Raw genomic sequence first — 19,633 nt, 5'->3', positions numbered from 1 at the left:
GTTAAAAGAAATTTCACAAAACTGGGTGACTGGGGAACAAAATGGCAGATGAATCAATGTTCATAAATGCAAAGTAATGCACACTCAAAAACATGATACCAACTATACATATAAAATGATGGGGTCTAAATTAGCTGTTACTATACAAGAAAGATCTTGGAGTCATTGTGGATAGTTCTCTGAAAACATCCACTCAATGTGCAGCAGCAGTCATAAAAGCTAACAATGTTGGAAATCATTAGGAAACGGATAGATGATACAGAAAATATCATATTGCCTCTTATAAATACATGGTATACCCACATCTTGAATATTGCATGCAGATGTAGTCCCCCATCTCAAAAAAGTTATATTGGAATTGGAAAAGGTTCAGAAAAGGGCAACAAAAATTATTAGGGGTATGGAATGGCTGCCGTATGAGAAGAGATTAAGAAACTGGGATTTCTCATCTTGGAAAAGAAGGGGAGACATGATAGAGGCCTATAAAATCATGATTGGTGTGGAGAAAGTAAATAAGGAAGTGTTATTACTCCTCATAACTCAAGAACTAGGAATCATCAAATGAAATTAATGGGCAGCAGGTTCAAAACAAACACAAGGAAGTGTATCTTCACACAGTGCAGTTAACCTGTGAAACTTTTTGCCAGAGGATGCTGTGAAGGCCAAGACTATAACAGGGTTCAAAAAAGAACTAGATAAGTTCATGGTCCATCTATGGCTATTAGCCAGGATGGGCAAAGATGGTGTCCCCAGTCTCTGTTTGCCAGAAGCTGGGAATGGACGATTGGGGACAGATCACCTGATGATTACCTGTTCTGTTCATTCCCTCTGAGGTACCCGGCATTGGCCACTGTCGGACGACAGGATACTGGGCTAGATGGACCTTTGGTCTGCCCCAACATGGCTGTTCCTATGTTCTTAACTCAATAAAGGACAAATAAAGCTAAAATCTATCTGACTCTAAAATGGATAAAACCCCAGATTCAGGATGGACCAGAGTGGTTCACTTCTGTCTGCCCAGTGGTTGGGAAGGAACTGAGGTGGCAGGAGGCGCTATGCCTTTTATAGCCTCATCCTCATAACAGTCGTAAACAGTGAGGGGAGGGATAGCCGGGGACACACATGCATGCTAACTGCCTGGAGAAGGTTCTACAGTTAGGCACCACCAGGTGGCACAATACCCATAAATGGGTATATACAGAGCTGCTTATGACGCTGTCTAAATGGGAATGGTGACCATATACACTAATAGAGTCACCACTCTTACAAGATTGTGATAATCTTCTACAAAGTGTTGTAATCTGCAGATTATTATTATCTGGTAATAATGTATATATCAACATTGTGGTTTGCTATATGTTTGTAACTCGAACATGTTGTGAGATTGAGAAATGCCCACAGGTTCTCTCTTCAGGAACAACAGGGAACTGTAAACAAGAGTTTACACGTCATTTCCGAAGACACCTCAAACGGCATGTACGCAGGTGCAAGCAAAAATTTGCAATGCATATGAAGGACTGCTTGACCCCAAGACATAGCAAGGATTTTTCCAGTGAAATGGGTCAAGAAAAAAAGGGAGAACCAAGACCCTGACAACGTCTTTCCTACCACATCTCTGGACTGGTGAATTCTGACAGGGGAAATTTTGAACAAAAGGATTGAGGTCCCAACAAATTATTTGTGCAACCCAGAGAGACTTATAGAAAGCTAGCAGACTTAACATCCCTGCTATCATTTGGACTATAAATTCACTTCCAACTGCAATGTATTTTATCTGCTTTAACCTTTTATTAACTCCTTTTTCTTAGTTAATAAAAATATTTAGTTAGCTTTTCTAAAGGATTGGCTACAGCATTACCCTTAGTGTAACGTCCTGAGTATCCACTGATCTGGGCAAGTGATTGGCCTCCTGGGGCTGGAAGAATCTAATGTGTGGTGATTTTTGCTATTAATAAACTGTCATCACAGATGTCCAGTTTGTCTGGGTGGTAATAAAGGCTGAAGTGTCTCAGGGGACTGTCTGTGGCTCCATGTTAAGCTAGTATAGCAACCTAGGCTTTCACATTTGTTGCTGGTTTGGTTAAATCTAATTAGAGAATATACCACCAGTGTGGGACTGTCTGCCCAGTTTTTTTGATAGTCTGACCCGAGACTGGCCCTCTCAGCTGTGATCCATACCAGCCTCGGTGACACTGCTGAAAGAAGAACCCATACACGGACACCTGAAAAGACCTACCACAGAAGTAAAAAGTTCTTCCAGACGCATGGTCCTTAGCTGTATTCCACACTGTAAGCATGAGTAGGCATGTGCACCGTGCACCCAAGTCCAGAATATCTTCAAAGCAGTGTCCGTTGACCACACTTGTGTTCCTGAGCAAGGGTATAAGAGGCAGTGTATGTTGACACCTCTCTAGTTCCTTCTCTTACTGCAAATCCAAGAATATTCAAAACAAAGGGGACTGAGGGCTGGTAGTGGAATACAGATAGGGACCACACATCTCGAAGACCCTTCAGTTACTGCAAGTCACGTCCACTTCTTTTCTGAGAGATGGACCCTATGTAAATTCCACATGTGATGACTGGCAAGCAGTGTTCAAACTGGAGGAAAGTGTGAGGAAGCTGCCAGCAGAGATGCTTGTAGTACCACCATTCCTATCGATGCATCTGCAGTCGATGCTTGAACTAGAGAGTAGTGTGTCATGAACAGGTGGACAGAACTCCAAGTTGCTACCTTGCAAATGTTCAGTAGCAGGACATCAGTAAGGTATGATGCGCAGGCAGCATGTGCTCACATGGAGTGAGATGTAATATCCCCCAGGGGAGAAATTCTCGCTATTTTGTAGCGATCCAAGAGGCAACCTGAAACCCACTTAGAAATCCTCTGGAAGGAAATGGCATGTCCTTGCAATTTTTCTGCTACAGCAATAAAGTCTTAGAGATTTTCTAATGGGTTTCATTCTTTGCAGGTAGAATGCCAGGGTGCACCTGACATCGAGGGAATGAAGTCTCTTATTTTCAGAAGAAATGTAGGCTTTTGGGAAAAAATACAGGTAAGCGTATTGCTTGATTGATGTGGAACTCAGGAACAATCTTGGGGAGAAATCTGGGATGTAACCAATCGGAAATCTTCTCTGAGCCCAGATTGGGGTGCTTGATTTTCCCTTGGTCCTGGGTTAGGAGATCCAGAAATAGCAAGATCCTGATAAGTGGACGGACAGACAGTGTTAGAAGTTCTATGAACCAGAATTGTCTGAGCCGGTAGGGTGCTAAGAGAATGATGCTGGTTCAGTTGCGACGTACATTCCCTATCACTTGCAAGAATAGGTGAATGAGAGGAAAGATGTTTCTGAGGCTGTCTGTCCAGGAAAGCAGGAGAGCATCACCTTGGAGTCATGACCCATGGCTCCCCAGAAAGAATACAGGGTATGCTTCCTATTCGTCTGGGATGCAAAGAGGTCCTATAGCGGAGTACCCCATTGCATAAATATCTTGGTTAGGACTGTGAAATGAATCTCCCATTTGTGATCTGCAGAGAAACTTCTGGTTAGTTTGTCTGCCAGGAAGTTGTGTAAACCTGGGAGGTACACAGCCTGTATCGTGATGTGGTTCCTGGTATACCAAAGTATGACAGTTTCCAGGCAGAAGAAATGAGATCTCGCTCCTCTTTGTTTGTTTATATACACCACTGCAGAGATATAGTCTGAGGTTGTCTGTACACAGAGCCAGCGTATGAGAGGAAGGAAAGCCTTGCACACCAGGCAGACCCCCCTCAGTTCCAGTAAGTTTATGTGGAGCGTGGCCTATCCCGGGATCCATGTACCCTAAGTATTGTAGTAGTCCAGGTGAGCTCCCCACCCCATGAGGCACCTGTCATAATGATAGTCCTGCATGTGGGAGGGCTGACAGAAATCCCCATCATGACTTTGTTTGGGTTTGACCACCAAGCAAGGGAGGTGAGAGCTCTGATGGGAAGAGTCACCTTGGAGTTGATACGGTCCCTGTTTGGCTGGTAAATGAAATGGAGCCAACCTTGCAGACACTGCCAGTGGAGTTTGGCAAACGACATCATGTAGATCCATACAGCCATGTGGCCTAACAGAGAGAGATACCTGTGAACCATAGTTTGTAGTCTGCATGTGATATGGGAAATCAGGTTGCTCATTGAATAAAATCTGTCAGTGGGGAAGAATGCTCTTGCAAAGACTGCGTTCAACTGGGCTCCTACAAAGTTTATTGTCCTTCTGGGTGATGAAATTGACTTTTCTTCATATATGAAAACACCTAAGGTAACAAGAAGTTGCAGAAGAGATCCTGTTGCTGGCACGGACTTCCTGACAAGATCGGCTTACCAAGAGCCAGCTGTCCAAATACTCAAACACCAGTTGTCCTGGCATCTTATCTGGACTGCTATCACAGAGAAAACTTTCATGAATGCCCTGAGCGCTGTAGCAAGCCAAAAGGGGAGGACCCAAACCTGGTAATGTTCCTGGCCAACCATGAAATGCAGGGACTTCCTGTGTGATAGGTGAATATACACGTAGAAATATGCATAATTCATGCGACGGCCAAGAACCATATCCCCCCTGCTGAAGGGAGGGGATTATAGATGCCAATGTAACCCTCCTGAATTTCAGTTTTCAAATAAAGGTGTTCAGTTACTGAAGATTCAGGATGGGTCTCCACCCTCCAACTTTTTGGGGAATTAGAAATATGGGGGCTAAAACCCTACTCCTTGATATTGAGGCAGGACACGCTCTATCGCTCTTTGGTGTCAAAAGCATTCTGCCTCCTGTTGAAGAATCAGTTGGTGAGAATGGTCCCCGAAGGGGGTTTGTGAGGAGGGAAGGAGAGAAACTCTATGGAGTATCCCTGATGGATAATCGCCAGAACCCAAGTGTTCATGGTGATCTTGTTCCAGTTGTGGGCATGCATGGAGGCTGTGGCAGTAGAAAGAGATGAGAAATGGGACCTCTGAATCTTCTGGCATTTGTGCAGAGGCTCAGCTGGACTCTGGTAATAGGAAGCGTGCAGAGGTGGCGGCCTTGGTCCACATGGCTGTCTCTTGTGTTTCCTCCTGGGGGCTGGAACGTACATCTCCAGGGCCCACAGAGTAGATCTCAAGTCCTTCAGTGAATACAGGGACTCGTCTGTCTTCTAATTAAAAAGGTTGGACTCAAAGGGGAGGTCCTGGATGGTTTCGAACCTCTCTAGGAAACCCTGAAGACTGTAGCCACAAGTTCCTCCGCAGGACAAGTCCTGCGGCCATAGTTCTGGATGCTGTATCTGGAGCATCTACCACAGCCTGGAGAGCCACCTTTGCCACTAACTTCCCTTCATCTAAAAAGAAAGAGTGGAACTGGATTCTGACTTCCATGGGAAACATTTCTTTAAGTCCGCAAGACTGGAGTGGCTGTTAAGATCATATTTCACTAACAAAGTATGGTAGTTAGCTATTGAAAATTGCAGAGGAGACAACCTTCTTTCCTAAGAGGTTCAGCCTCTTTAATCCCTTATCTGCTGGGGTGGATTACTGGTAGTGTGACCAAGCTCTTTCCATAGCCGCCTGTACCATCACCAACTTGGGGCCAGGACGGGAAAACAAAACAAAAAAAAAAAGAAAGTCAGCTTCTTTGACAGGAATAAAATAACATCTCTCAGCCCTTTTAGGCGTAGAGGAACATGGTGCTGGTGTGCACCATACTGCTTTGGCTGGCTCTAGTATAGCCTTGTTAATTGGAAGGGCCAATTCACTCAGTTCCTGCAGTTGCAAGATGTTCCAGAGCTGGTGTTGAGGATCTTGGACCTCCTTTAGTGGGATCTGTAGATCATTTGTGACCCTCTGTAATAGCTCCTGGTACTGATGGTGGTCACCCAGTGGCAAGGGCAACGAAGAAGCGACAGCATCGTCTGGGGACGAAGAAGAAGTGGAACAGGTTCTGGCTCTTTCTCCTCATACACCAATAGAACCAACTGGTGAGAAGAAGAGGAGAGGTACAACTCCTGAAAAGGGCCTGCCAAATGGATCCCATGGTCCCCAATAAGGTCAGAAAGAGGGATCCACCGGTTGTGGGGGACCTCAAAGGGAATCAGTACCAGCAGACATGAGGTGGGGGGGGGCATACCTGGAGGGATGCACAGCCCTCTCATTTGGAGCTCCTGTGCCTCCATGGAGATTCTGGTGCAGCCATCTCCTCTGATTCCTAGGACTTTTCCATCAGTAGTGGCAGTACTATTGGTACCAGAATGCTCCTGCCTGATGGCTGGAGATGGAACAGCTCCTGGGACATCAGAATAGATTCTTCCTCCAGAGTAAGGACATCCCTCGGGAGGGCAGGGCCAGAAAGGAGCGGAGACTGTGGATAGGGAAAGAATATATCCTCTGGTGTTATGCAAATTTCTGTATGGCCCTGGGTCTGGGAGTTCCAGCAAATATTCCTGAAGGACCCAGTTACCTGGTGTAGCAGAACAGTTTTTAAATGAACAAGGGGGTAATTCCAATCTGGGGATCTTGGCAAATCAGATTCCATAGGTTGCATGCGCAGCATCTCACCCAGCCAAAGACAGAGAAGACAGTTACCTTTTCCATAACTGGTGTTCTTCGAGATGTGTTGCTCATGTTTATTCCACAATGGGTGTGCATGATCGCCACATGCACCGGTGCCGGAAGTTTTTCCCCTAGCAGTACCCATGGGAGGGAGCGCCCCCCACAACCCTTAGCACGGTATAACGGGAGCTGCGTGCTCCCCCCACCCTCAGTTTCTTCTTGCCAGACAACTCCGACAGAGGGGAAGGAGGACGAGATGTGAAATAGACATGAGCAACACATCTTGAAGAACACCAGTTATGGAAAAGGAAACCGTCTTTTTTTCTTCGAGTGATTGCTCATGTGTATTCCACAATAGATGATGCCAAGCTATATCTGTTGGAGGTGAGTAGGAGTTCACAAGTTCCCAGGATGAAGAACAGCCCTGCTGAACCTGGCATCATCCCTGGTTTGGGGGACAATCGCATAGTGCAAGGTGAACGTGTGAACCAAAGACCATGTGGCGGCCCTACAAATGTCCTGGATGGGGACGTGGGCCACGAAGGCAGTCGAGTGTGCCCTCACAATGGGTGGCAGGGGGACACCCTCCAGCTCATAACAGGAACGGATGCACAAAGTGATCCGACTGGAAAGCCACCAAATGGAAATCGGCTGGCCCCTCACGTGCTCAGCCGAGGCGACGAACAGTTGCAAGGACTTTCTGAACAGCTTGGTCAACTCGAGGTAGAAAGCCAGAGCCCGCCACACATCGAGTGTGTGGAGACGGTGCTCCTTGCTGGACGCATAAGGCTTGGGGCAGAGGACCGGCAGAAAAATATCCTGACCAATGTTGTAGGCGGGATCCACCTTCGGGACGAACGTGGGGTGTGGAAGGAGCCGGACCTTGTCCTTATGAAAAACCATGTACGGCAGCTTGGAGGTCAAGGCCCTGAGCTCCAAAGACTTGCCTGGCCGACGTGATTGCAACCAGGAAGGCCACCTTCCACGAGGGGTGAGACCAAGAGCACGTGGCCAGTGGCTCAAACGGGGGCCTTGTGAGACAAGCCAACACCAGGTTTAGGTCCCACTGTGGGACCAGGGGGTCTAGAATACAGACAAAGACAGTCCAAACCCTTAAGGAACCGGCCAATCATAGCATGTGTGCCCTTGCACTGGTGGATGGAAGGCTGATATGGCCGCCAGGTGCACCTTGACTGATGAGGGTGCCAGGCCCAGGGCCCTCAGGTGGAGGAGGTAATCAAGGATAATCTGAACCGGGGTGGTCACTGGGGAGACACCCTGGTCCCCTGCCCACCTAGAAAACCAGGACCACTTCGCCAAATAAGCGCGGCGAGTGGCGGGCCGTCTACTTTCAAGGACGATGCGCTGGACCTGCTCTGAGCACGTCCTTTCCTCTCCACGTAACCACTGAGTAGCCATGCCGTGAGGCAAAGAGCCGCCAGGTTGGGGTGGAGGAGGTGGCCTTGGTCCCGAGAGAGCAGGGCCAGGCGCAGCAGCAATGGCCATGGTGGAGCTACCGCCAGACCTGTGAGGGTCCCGTACCAATGCTGCCTGGGCCACTCCGGGGCAATCAGGAGGACCCAGGCCTTGTCTGTCTTTATCTTCTCCAGGACCCTGATGATTAGCGGGAACAGGGGAATGGCGTAGAGAAGCCGGTCTGACTTGGACAGGAGAAAGGCATCAGAGATAGCACCCCTCTCCAGGCCCCCCCGGAGCAGAACTGGGGTCATTGCCGGTTCTGCTGAGTCGCGAATAGGTCCACCTGGGGAGTTCCCCACCTTCGGAAGAGCCAGAGGGCCACTTCCAGGTGGAGGGACCACTCGTGTTTCGAGCAAAAGTCCCTGCTCAAGCGATCTTCCCTCTCGTTCTGGGCGCCCAGTAGGTGGAAGGCCTTCAGGTAGATGTCATGGGCCATACAAATGGCCCATAGCCTGAGGGCTTCATGGCAGAGGGCAGAGGATCGGGCCCCGCCTTGCCTGTTGATATAGAACATAGAGGCTGTGTTGTCCACGAGGACCCTGACTACCTTGCCCTCCAGGTGCGAGCAGAAGGCCATACACGCCAGCCACACCACCCTGAGCTCCTTGACATTTATATGTAAGGTCAGGTCTTGAGCCGACCACAGGCCCTGGGTCTGAAAGTTCCCCACATGGGCCCCCCAACCCAGGTCTGATGCATCGGACACCAGCTCCAATGACAGGCCCTGTCGCTCAACGGGACCCCTTGGAGCAGGTTGTTTGGGGCAGGCCACCACCGTAGGAAAGTGATCAGAGTCCAGCACGGTGAGGACCTTGTCCATCCTGTCTGTGGCCTGGGAGAACTTCAAGCCCAACCAGAACTGGAGGGGCCTCATCTTGAGTCTGGCATGACGGACCACATACGTGCACTCTGATATGTGACCCAAAAGTTGCACGCAAACCCTGGTGGTTGTCACCAGGAACCTTGTGACTGAGTCGATGAGACCTTTCAGGGTCTTGAATCTGTCTGGCGTGAGAGAGGCCCTGGCCGACACTGCATCCAGACGCGCCCTGATAAACTCTATGCATTGGACGGGGACTAACGTGGACTTGGTGTTGTTTACCAACAGGCCCAAGGCGATGCAAGTGGATAGGAGGAGCGCCATGTGATCCCTCACCTGCGACTGGGAGGTGCCCTTGACCAGCCAATCGTCCATATAGGGAAATATCTGGACGCCCCCGCCGTCTGAGGTAGGCTGCTACCACCTACATGCATTTTGTAAATACCCTGAGGGCAGTGGACAGACCAAACGGGAGGACCATGAATTGGTAATGATTCTGTCCCACCATGAAATGGAAGAAGCGCCTGTTCCCCTTGAACACGTGGATGTGGAAGTACGCATCCTGTAGATCGAGGGCAGCGTACCAGTCCCCGGGATCCAGGGATGGGAAGATGGAGGCCAGGGAGACCATGCGGAACTTGAGCTTCACCATGTACTGGTTCAGCCCGCGGAGGTCCAGGATAGGCCTGAGCCTCCCTTTGGCCTTCAGGATAAGAAAATAATGGGAGTAATACCCTTTGCCCATGAACTTCTCAGGTACCACCTCTATCACTCCTAGTCCTAGAAGCCACCCCACCTCCTGCTCGAGCAGAGCTTCGAGCGAGAGGACCCCCAAGAGGGATGGGGGCGCGGAGCAGTTGGGCGAAGAGGAAGTAAACTGGAGGGTGCAACCCTGGGAGATAGTGTTGAGGCCCCATCAGTCTGAGGTTAACCGTGAGATTACGGGAGGAAAGCACACAACCGGTTGGAGAAGGGAAGCTTTTTTGGGGGTGGATCCCTGATGAGGACTGGTGGGGTGCCCCCGAGCGTCCTGTCAAAAATGCCTTTTCCCCGCCTGCTTGCCCTTGGAGGACCCAGGCTGGGGGGCAGCCCAAGACGGCCTCTGAGGGCGTCTCCTATAGTCCTGCTGCTTCTTATGGGTGGCCTCATACTTCAGGAGGGCAGTCTGGGTGGGACTCTGCTGCGTCTTGAACTTAGGTTTTGCTGGAGCCGGGACATAGGGGCCCAGAATCTGGAGGGTCTTGAGAGAGTCTTTCACACCATGCAGCCTCGTATGTTTCCTCCACAAACAGAGCTTTCTTGTCAAATGGGAGATCCTGCATGGAAGACTGCGCCTCACTGGACAGCCCAGAGAGCAGGAGCCATGACACCCGTCTCATGGACACCACGGAGGCCATTGATCATATGGTCATGTCCGCAGCATCCGAGGCTGCCTACAGGGACGCCCTAGCGGCCGCTGCCCCTTCCTCCACTAGCGCCTTGAACTCCTTCCTATCGCGTTTCTGGAGGGAGTCCTCAAACTAGGGCAGGGAGCCCCACAGACTGAATTCGTACCGGCCCAGGAGAGCCTGATGGTTTGCCACTTGTAACTGGGAGCTTTGAAGATGAATAAATCCTCCTTCCAAAAAAGAGTCCAGTCTCCAAGAGTCTTTGTTTTCTGGAGTTGGGGCTGGCTGACCCTGCCGTTCCCTGAGGTTGACTGACTCAACCATGAGGGAGTTGGATGCCCAGGTGGGTATACAAGTACTCATGTCCTTTAGTGGGTACAAAACTACTTGCGTTCTGCCTTTTTAGAGATGGGGGCTAACGAGGCCGGTGTTTGCTACAGAGCGTTTGAAATCTTAGCCACCCCTTCATGAAGAGGCAAGGCCAACCTACCTGGTGCTGATGGGGACAACACGTTAAACAGGGAGTCTGAGGGCGCCTCCATCTCCTCTGCCTGGAGGTGGAGGCTTGCTGCCTTTTAAAGTTCTTGGTGGGCCCTGAAGTCCACCTGCAGGACAGAGGGGGGCGGGGTTAAAAGGCCGGTGCAGTGCTCTGGGTGTCGGCCAGCACCAGAGGGTCCACCAGCTGATTGGACTACGGGCATGGTGCCAAGGACATATGTCCCACCGACTCCTTTCTCAGGGGTCTGGAGAGGCAGGCCGGATGGTGCTTTTGACGCTCCGGCCACAACACTCGGTGCCACTGCACTTGCTGTGGCGCCAGCGGGGCCGGCTGTTTGGGTTGGCTGGCCTGGCCCATTGAAGGACAGCTATAAATAGAGACCAGGCTGGCATAAGATCTGCTACTGTCTAAGGACCGGGAGGAGTGGTGATGCTGGGATCTACGATGACCACAGGACTGCAATCTCAAAGTGGAGGACCGGTACCGACGGTAACAGCTGCTCTGCCAACGGCCTCAATGGGCGGACCCGAGACGGCGAGATGCCAGCAATAGATGCTCGGGGCTGCGATGTCTTGGCAGAAACTTGGAGCAGGAGTCTGCGCGGGAACGACTTTGATGACTGTGCTGTGACCGACTGCGGTACTCTCTCCGAGATGAGGACTGATGGCGACGTCCGCTGTGGTCCCGCCAATATTCGCTCCTTGAGGACCAGCGGTGCCACGAGTCCCGGCCGGACAGAACCCAGCCAGACAGTCTGGTTGGCATCAAGAACGATCCACCTGGACTCTTCCCTGAGCGATCGCTGGGCAGTGATCGGCGTTGGGAATGTTTCCTCGACCGAGCCGGAGGCGACTGCAGAGATCCCAGCAGCGGCTTGCTTCTGGAGCACAGAGCCAACATCGGCGGCGCTCCAGGTACCGGCATGGACATAATGTCCCAGGCCGCCTGGAGGATTTCAGGCATGAATGGCATCTGGACATCTGGAGAGGCCTGTTCTGAAGGGGCCAGGCTACTCCACTCAACGTGAGTCGGAGGCCTGGGGCCTGCTGGGGATCGAGGACTGCCCCACATGGGCCTAGCCTCTGTCCCAGACTTCCCTCGATGCCACTGCGAAGGAGTCTTCCTGGCCCTCTTGGCATGCCCTGTGGACCAGGAGCAGTGCTGACTGGTCAATGGCACCGGAGGGTCGCTGCATACTGACGCCGCGGTGCTGGGTACCAGTTCAGAGTGGAGTGCCGGGGTCGGTACCAACTCCATCAGGATGGCCCGGAGCCTAACGTCCCTTTCTCTTTTGGTCCGAGGCTTAAACGACTTGCAAATCTTGCACCTTTCACTGATATGGGTTTCTCCCAAGCAGCGCAAACAGTCTGCGTGTGGGTCGCTTCTTGGCATAGAACGCCTACAAGAGCCTCACGACTTAAACTCCAGGGTGCAGGACATGCCCCAGCCCTGGCTCACTGACTAACTAAACAGCTAACTAACTACATGTACTAATGCTGAATGAACAAACAGTTCGGAGGACAAGCTACAGGAAAGCTGGAGCAAAGCAGTTCCGACACACCTTCACTGGTGGCAAGAAGGAACTGAGGGTGGGCGGAGCACGCAGCTCCCCTTACACCACGCCAGCCAGGGTTCGAGGGGAGCACTCCCCCCCTACAGGTACTGCTAGGGGAAAAACTTCCTGCACCGGTGCAAGTGGTGAGCACGCACACCTATTGAAGAATACACATGAGCAATCACTCGAAGAACTCCTCTTATAGACACTCCTCGGAGGGGATCTGTCCTTACACCCATGAGAATGCTCGTAATCTCATGGGGAACCCTAGAGTCCTTGGGTTTCGGGGTTAAAGGCTCCGCTTCAAGGCATGTGCTTGGAGGGGTATTGCTTGTCGGTTGAGGCTGATGTACAGGGAGTCTCCCAGTCCCGGATCCTAGCAGGGCCTCCTCTAACAGGAACTTTCTCAGTCGAATTCTGGGTGTCAAGGATCAACAAATACTGCACTTTGCAGAGATATGTACCTCACCCAAACAGCATAGGCACTACTGATGCTCATCACTGATGGAGAAAGAGTGAGGGCAGGAGACACAATCCTTGAATCCCAGACCTCTGGGCATAGTCCAGGAACCAGGGAGGATTTCCCCTGCTCAGGGAGAGAAAACTACTCTATACTAACCACAAACTACTTTAGTGAAGATATTGCCGGCTGCAATAGTGCCAAGCGAACGTCTGTTCTCACTTTCAGGTGACGTGAACAAAAAGCAAGCAGCATTATCTCCTGCAAATGTAAACAAACTTCGTCTGAGAGATTGGCTGAACAAGAAATAGGACTGAATGGACTTGTAGGCTCTAAAGTTTTACATTGTTTTATTTTTGAATGCAGTTATTTTTTGTACATAATTCTACATTTGTAAGTTCAACTTTCATGATAGAGACTGCACTACAGTACTTGTATTAGGTGAATTGAAAAATACTATTCATTTTGTTTTTTTACAGTGTAAATACTTGTAATCATACTACATATAAATATAAAGTGAGCACTGTACACTTTGTATTCTATGTTGTAACTGAAATCAATATATTTGAAAATGTAGAAAACATCAAAAATATTTAAATAAATGGTATTCTATTATTAATAACGCAAATAATCATGATTAATTTTTTTGACAGCCCTACTACTTACAAACATTTTTAACTTTAGAGTGAAGGAGGATGTGATTCTGACTCAGGCCATATGGCGGTAAGAAGGCACTGGAGAGGCATTGACCCACAGTGCTTCTTATACACTTGGTCAGGAATACGAGGAGAGCTGCTGTGTGCATGCTGGTTAATGGACACTGCTTTGAAGAAATTCTGGACTTGGGCGTGTGGTGCGCATGCGTATCCATGTGTGGAATACACATAGGGACCATCACTTGAAGAAGAACTATTTGTGACCAAACTTTGATTTTTATAAATTTAGCAAAGTAAAGTTTACATTTTTCTTCCTAGGAAATAAGCATCAAATATTGTATTTTTTTCATTTTATGAAGTGCCCTTCATCATATAACAAATTAACTGCCCCACAGAAAAATTCCAAATACATTATGGAATTTTATCTCCCCAAGTCAGTATTTTTAAGTTATTGAAAAGCCAACACATGCTACTACTGCTGGAGAAAGTTAAACTCTATGTCACTCTTTTCACCTGATAGAAGTACTATAGTACAGTACTTGCCATTCACATGAAGCTCTCAGGGTATCCCTCAGTTGCCCATTGACAAAAAGTGCTTTGATTGTTTTGCAAGGACATAGAAATTTCTCTCCCCTCTCTCCCACCCCTCTTGGTTACTGTTCCAATGTTAAATATTTGTTTTTCCTTAGATGAGTATTACCTTCTATACACAAATGGATTAGCCACAGGGATGGAAATACTGTGTAAGCCATATATACAATATTTTCATGTTAATATCTTTGAGTACATATATATTTTTCTCCAAATAACTCAGGTCTTTTCAATATGACAATTTTGTTTCCTCTTCTTTTCATAGACATCATAATTTATTTTTCCAAATTCCTGTAATTTAAATCAAACTTTTGTAGACAAATTTATCTTAAGTAAGTCCAATAATAAAAAACAAGCATGATAGCTAGCTAATTAAAGATAGTGGTATCACAATATACCAACTAATAAACTTTTCCAACAGCAAAGTTTATCAGGGTTTCAACTTAAAGTCATACCATTTGCATGAAGCAGACAAAAACAAAAACAATTAAATTCTCTAATTGGATTGTCTGCTCATGATTTTCTATACTGTGAATAAGCTCAGGCTCCCCTTCAGTAACAAACATATCAAGCCTTTTGGTTGATTGACTTCCCCACTGCTCCTTTTTTTGGGATGCTCTGTTTACTTTAGGCTGTTCGTGGAAAAACTACTATCACCATCAAACACTCACCATGGGTCTGTTTTGCACAGTTCCACTGTTTCTTCATAGTCTTTAACAGCAGCAGTTATAACAAGATATAACAAGTCCACAGTGTAGAGAATTGCCTTTCCAGATATTTTATTATTAAAAAATATATATATACACACACACACACACAGAATTACCAAACTCTCACAAAGTTTATTGTAAGAACATAAGAACGGCCCTAATGGGTCCAGCTAGCCCAGCATTCTATCTTCTGACCGTAGCCAATGCCAGATGCCCCAGAGGGAATGAATAGAACAGATAATCATCAAGTGATCCATCCCCTGTAGCCCATTCCCAGCTTCTGGCAAACAAAGGTAGGGACACAATCCCTGACCATCCTGGCTAATAGCCATTGATGGTCCCATCCTCCATGAATATATCTAGTTCTTTTTTGAACCCTGTTATGTTCTTGACCTTCACAACATTCTCTGGGAAAGAGTTCCACTGACTGACTGTGTGCTGTGTGAAGAAATACTTCCATATCACGAGTCTTGTAATATTTGGTGTTTTTCTTGAAGCTCCAGATATTGGAATCATCCAATTAAGTGAGGCCCTCAGCTTTCATTAAAAACAGTTTCTAGTACTTATGGTTGATGAAAAAAACTTGAAAATGTAGACCCCAAACACTCCAAGAACAGAAAGGCAAGCAAAAACAACGCAACATTTATTATTCATCAAAATCATGATTAAGTCTCATGTTTTTTGGAGTCTGGTGCACGATTTTGGAATGCTGGAGATTGACAGTACTGTTTATATTTAAGTAGCACCAAGAGAACTCGATAATCTAAGCTAGCATCCTTACTTGTGAGTTGGCTGGTCTTGAGCTTCTTCAGTCACAGCAAGACTATTGTTCCTAACTGAGAGATTAACAAGGCCCAGGCTGCTAAACCAATGTATTATTTAAACCCTTGCCAGTCCCGGCTAACACCACATTGTCAGGCAATGGAATTTCCTCACAGGGACCAGTTTGGGTAGTGTTGACCCAGCAGAGTTCCTGTTCAAACTTCCAAGTAGCAGCATATCCTGTTCCAGTATATTGAAACAGGAATAATGTGTATGTATAGGCACTTGGTCATTAAATTTCAAAACAATTAAAATATTTCTCAACTCACTAATTTTGAGATGAAATCAAAGAAGAACAGATGATAGCTTTTGGAATCTGCAACTAAATGTTTAAAGAAACTGAAAGGCTTTGTACAAACAAATTAATTACCTGGAAAGTAAAATTATTCACAAAGACAAATATTGTTGCAAATATTTACTCAAAAAAGTAATATTTACAGCAGTGTTTTAATAGCTATTCAAAACATTTAACAGTCATTAAAAACAAAACTGAAAGAGTCAAATGCACATAGTAAAGGATTCAAATGGAGCATTTTAATGAAGTTTTGTTAATATTTCAAAGCAAGCTACTGTTAATCATATTATGCATTCCTATACCTAGCTGCTAACTACATAGCAAACCCCCCCCAAAAAAACAAAAAACCCACCCCAAAATCATTTCAGCAGCCATCTTCTTGTATATAAGTTAGACTACAAAAAGTCCTAAAATCATATTATACATCTCTGCTTTATATGCCCTTGAGTCTTTTTTGTAACAGTTAGCAAGCAGCAGCTACAAAATGGCAGAATACATGCCTGTCTGTTTCCAGTTCATTTTTTAAAAACAGTTTCTGCATTAAACCGTACTTTGGTTTCATTTGAAGACCATTCATATGGGTCTATCACTAATAAAAAATTAAAACAACTGTAATGGTCTAACAGCTACAGTACTTTGAGCAGTATTGCCCTACTTTATACAACTAGTACGTCAGGTAAATCTGCACAGCTTGCACACTGAGAAATCTCACACATATGTATATATATTGTAATTTCCACTTTCACTGAAAGTTTAAGGTAAGCTTACAACCTGGCAAGATTACACCTGTACAGAGGTGCATAGATTCATTTAGTTCTGTTTACATGCTTTGACAGACAGGAATGTGACATCAAATCCAAAGTAGGTTTCTATTTATCCAAACTGTCAGTAGGCGAATGCACCATTGTTGTGAGCATGCTCTATTTCAGCAGTCGATTTACTTAATCCTTGTGATTCTAAGATTTCCACATGGAGACTATCTTCACACACAATAATCTCAATCTTTTCCTCTTGAGTAACAAACCACTTTATTGTAGGCAACATCGTGAAAATGAATTTTTTTCCATTTTCAAGTGCCAGACTAGTAAGACATATCCTCTTCCTATCTCTTGAAGATATATGCCAATGTGCTATTCTTTGTAATATTTTGTTACTAAACTGCTTTCTTCATATACAACATCTACCCTTTTATTTTTCTATCTTAATACTCTGAATCAGCATCAATAAGCATACCCATCACGAATGGTCCATGGTGTTCTTACCATAATTTATACAGCATACTACTTTATACTGAATAAAGTTAGTTTAATTTCAGCTTGCTTCATTCTCATCTGTCTGGTTTATAGTTGTCTCCATTCTGCTAGGACCGCTTCCTTTAGGAATGTCATCTGTTTGTTCAGAAACTAGTTCAGCTTTCTTTGATGAAGGTGCAACATTACCTTTTTGAAGGATCTCAGTAGCTTCATGCTCAAGTACCTCTGATGGAGTCAAAGGCTCCAAATGAATACTGCCTTGCTCGCTAATGTCAGAACTAACAGATTCAGGCTCATCTCTTTTTCTCAAAAACTGCTCAAAACTAACATCTTCACCCAATGTCAGTTTTAAGTCCTTAGTGTTCAAAGCTGCAAGCCTAGTTTCATCCAAGCTACCTTCTTTAGTCTGGTCATTCAAGATAGCATTTTCTGACCTTTGGCAAATTTTCAACTCAGTTTCATTACAAATGTGTTTTTTTTGTTTCTCCTCTATGACTTGATCATTATTATCTGAAACACAGCATACTGCTGTTTCACATGACGAGTTTCTTGAATAGTTGTCCTGGAGTACTAGGCTGGAGTCATTTTCCATATTTGGTGATGTACTTTCCTCACTCTTTTCAACTGATGAGCCATTGTTAGTTGGATTTCCATTGCATTCTTTTTTTGTTTCCTCTGAAGAGTCATTTGCTTGTTTGCTGGAAAAAAAATATCCACTTATTTCTCAGCCATCATAAAAAAATGTTTTAACATATGGGTCTACTCTGCAAAGTGACTAAAAACGTCACTGTAGAATTCCATGCTTGTCATCTCTTACTGACCTTCATATCAAGTAGAAAGTGCCCCCACAGCTGCTAGCCCTGCAAACCCAGGCTCGCATCTAACAGCTGAGTTCTTTCCTTCCTTCAAATCATCGCCAGTAATAAAGATCTTTCAGGCCAAATTAGGCCCTTAGCTATACCTGTGCAACACAACGTTTTTTCAAAATTATACCCTCAGTGACACCTATCATCACATAATCTAAACTGGACTGATGCAGGTATAACTGATTGGAATTTAGTAAATAATTCTGTAGATGATGCAAAAGAAATAGAATCCAGTTCACTCCATTTTAGTCTGATTGGCTCTGCAGTGTTAATAGGAATACAAAGCAATAAAAACTTGTTTTTGTCATTAAAGTAGGTGCTTTGAATTCACACAGGGAGCAGACCCACTGACCAGAAAAGGTGGCATTTTTACATCACTTTTCACAGTAAAACTTCCTTTAATTCAAAATATAAGGTACTGAATTATCTAAGCCAAGTCAAGGAAAACCTTTCCATAGAAGTCTGTTTAGCTATTGATGCTAAAGGGACAATACTGGAACAAGAACAAATGGATATAAACTGGTCACAAACTAATTCAGGATGGGAATTAGAAGACGGTTTTTAACCATCAGACATTCTGGAACAGCTTCCAATAGGAAAGTGGGGGCAAGCAACTAAATTAGTTTTAAGAGAACAGGACAAATTTATGAATGCTATTGTACAATAGGGTTGCTTGTGATCAGGGGGTGGGGGGAGCAGGGCTGAACAGCTGCAGGGTTCACTTCCGGTTTACGCGTTATGATCCTAAACATTCATGCTTCAGGGTTTCAGCCAGCCACTAGCAGGGGCCATTAAGGTATTCCCTCTCAAAGTATTCTGGGAGGTTTTGCGGTTTTTTTCTTGTCTCCTTCCTCTGAAGTATCAGGAATGGCTGCTGATGGAAATGGAATATTGGGTGAGGTGGGCCTGGGCTTTAAGGTGGCACCAAGCATTATCTTTGTCTGGTGCTCGGATGGCTGATTCTTGCTCATATGCTCAGGGTCTAACTGATCGCCATACGTAGGGTTGGGATGGAATTTCCTGCCCAAGACAGATCAGCAATGATCTTGGGTTTTTTTCACTTTCCTCTGCAGAGTGAGAGTGTGGGTAACTTGCCAGACCTCTTGCCAGGATTATCTGGGTATATCTCATTTAATCATTTCCCTTCCATTGCAGGGGCCTCAACCATTGGTGCACCTTGACTGCCCCTATTCTCTGCTTGGAGCACATAATATTTTAGTCTCTTATGGGTCTTATTTAGTTTGGGCTCATTTCCATTGTTGGGTTTAATGTGTGAGTGCTAGATGGTGTTGGTGGCCTGTGGTATACAGGAGGATAGAATAGATGACCTAGTGGTCCCTTCTGTCCTTAAAACTCTAGGACTCCATAATAAAATCCAAGCCATAACATAGGAAAGTGTTATTTAGAAAGTAGATATTGGCTGCACCTTGTATTATTGTATCTTTTTTTAAAATCACATGCACTGCTCTAAAATAGCCAGGGAAATCAATATTCCCCAAATAAAAACGGAATTGCATACTTAGAATTCAACACATACATACAAACCTCTCAAATACTCAGAGAAGATAAGATTTTTTTTCTTCTTTTTTTAAGTCTAATCCCTAAATTTATCTGGTCATATTTTGGTTCTGATAGTTGATGATTCAAGTAGGACACAGTTCTGAACATTGCTTCCCATTTGTTATAGGAACACCA

General features: G+C 46.0%; 1 protein-coding gene across 10 annotated transcripts in view; it reads right to left on the bottom strand.

The window, feature by feature from the left end:
• Positions 1-15,924: 15,924 nt before the first annotated feature.
• ZNF280D (zinc finger protein 280D) overlaps positions 15,925-19,633 on the bottom strand; it is a 79,532-nt gene continuing 75,823 nt past the window's right edge. For 6 of the 10 annotated variants that reach the window (XM_077829257.1, XM_077829261.1, XM_077829260.1 and 3 more), the window contains one exon: positions 15,925-17,770. In XM_077829257.1, the coding sequence (XP_077685383.1) occupies positions 17,131-17,770 (640 nt within the window). In that variant the 3' untranslated portion in view covers positions 15,925-17,130. Of the gene's footprint in view, positions 17,771-17,893; positions 18,034-19,633 lie in introns of all 10 variants that reach the window. The other 4 variants (XR_013347407.1, XR_013347408.1, XM_077829265.1 and 1 more) reach the window with 2 other exon arrangements.

The sequence above is a fragment of the Eretmochelys imbricata genome, chromosome 10, assembly GCF_965152235.1.
Source record: "Eretmochelys imbricata isolate rEreImb1 chromosome 10, rEreImb1.hap1, whole genome shotgun sequence".
NCBI lineage: Eukaryota > Metazoa > Chordata > Testudines > Cheloniidae > Eretmochelys > Eretmochelys imbricata.
The sequence above is the reverse complement of the archived record's forward strand: the minus strand, read 5'-3'. Positions and strand labels throughout refer to the sequence as shown.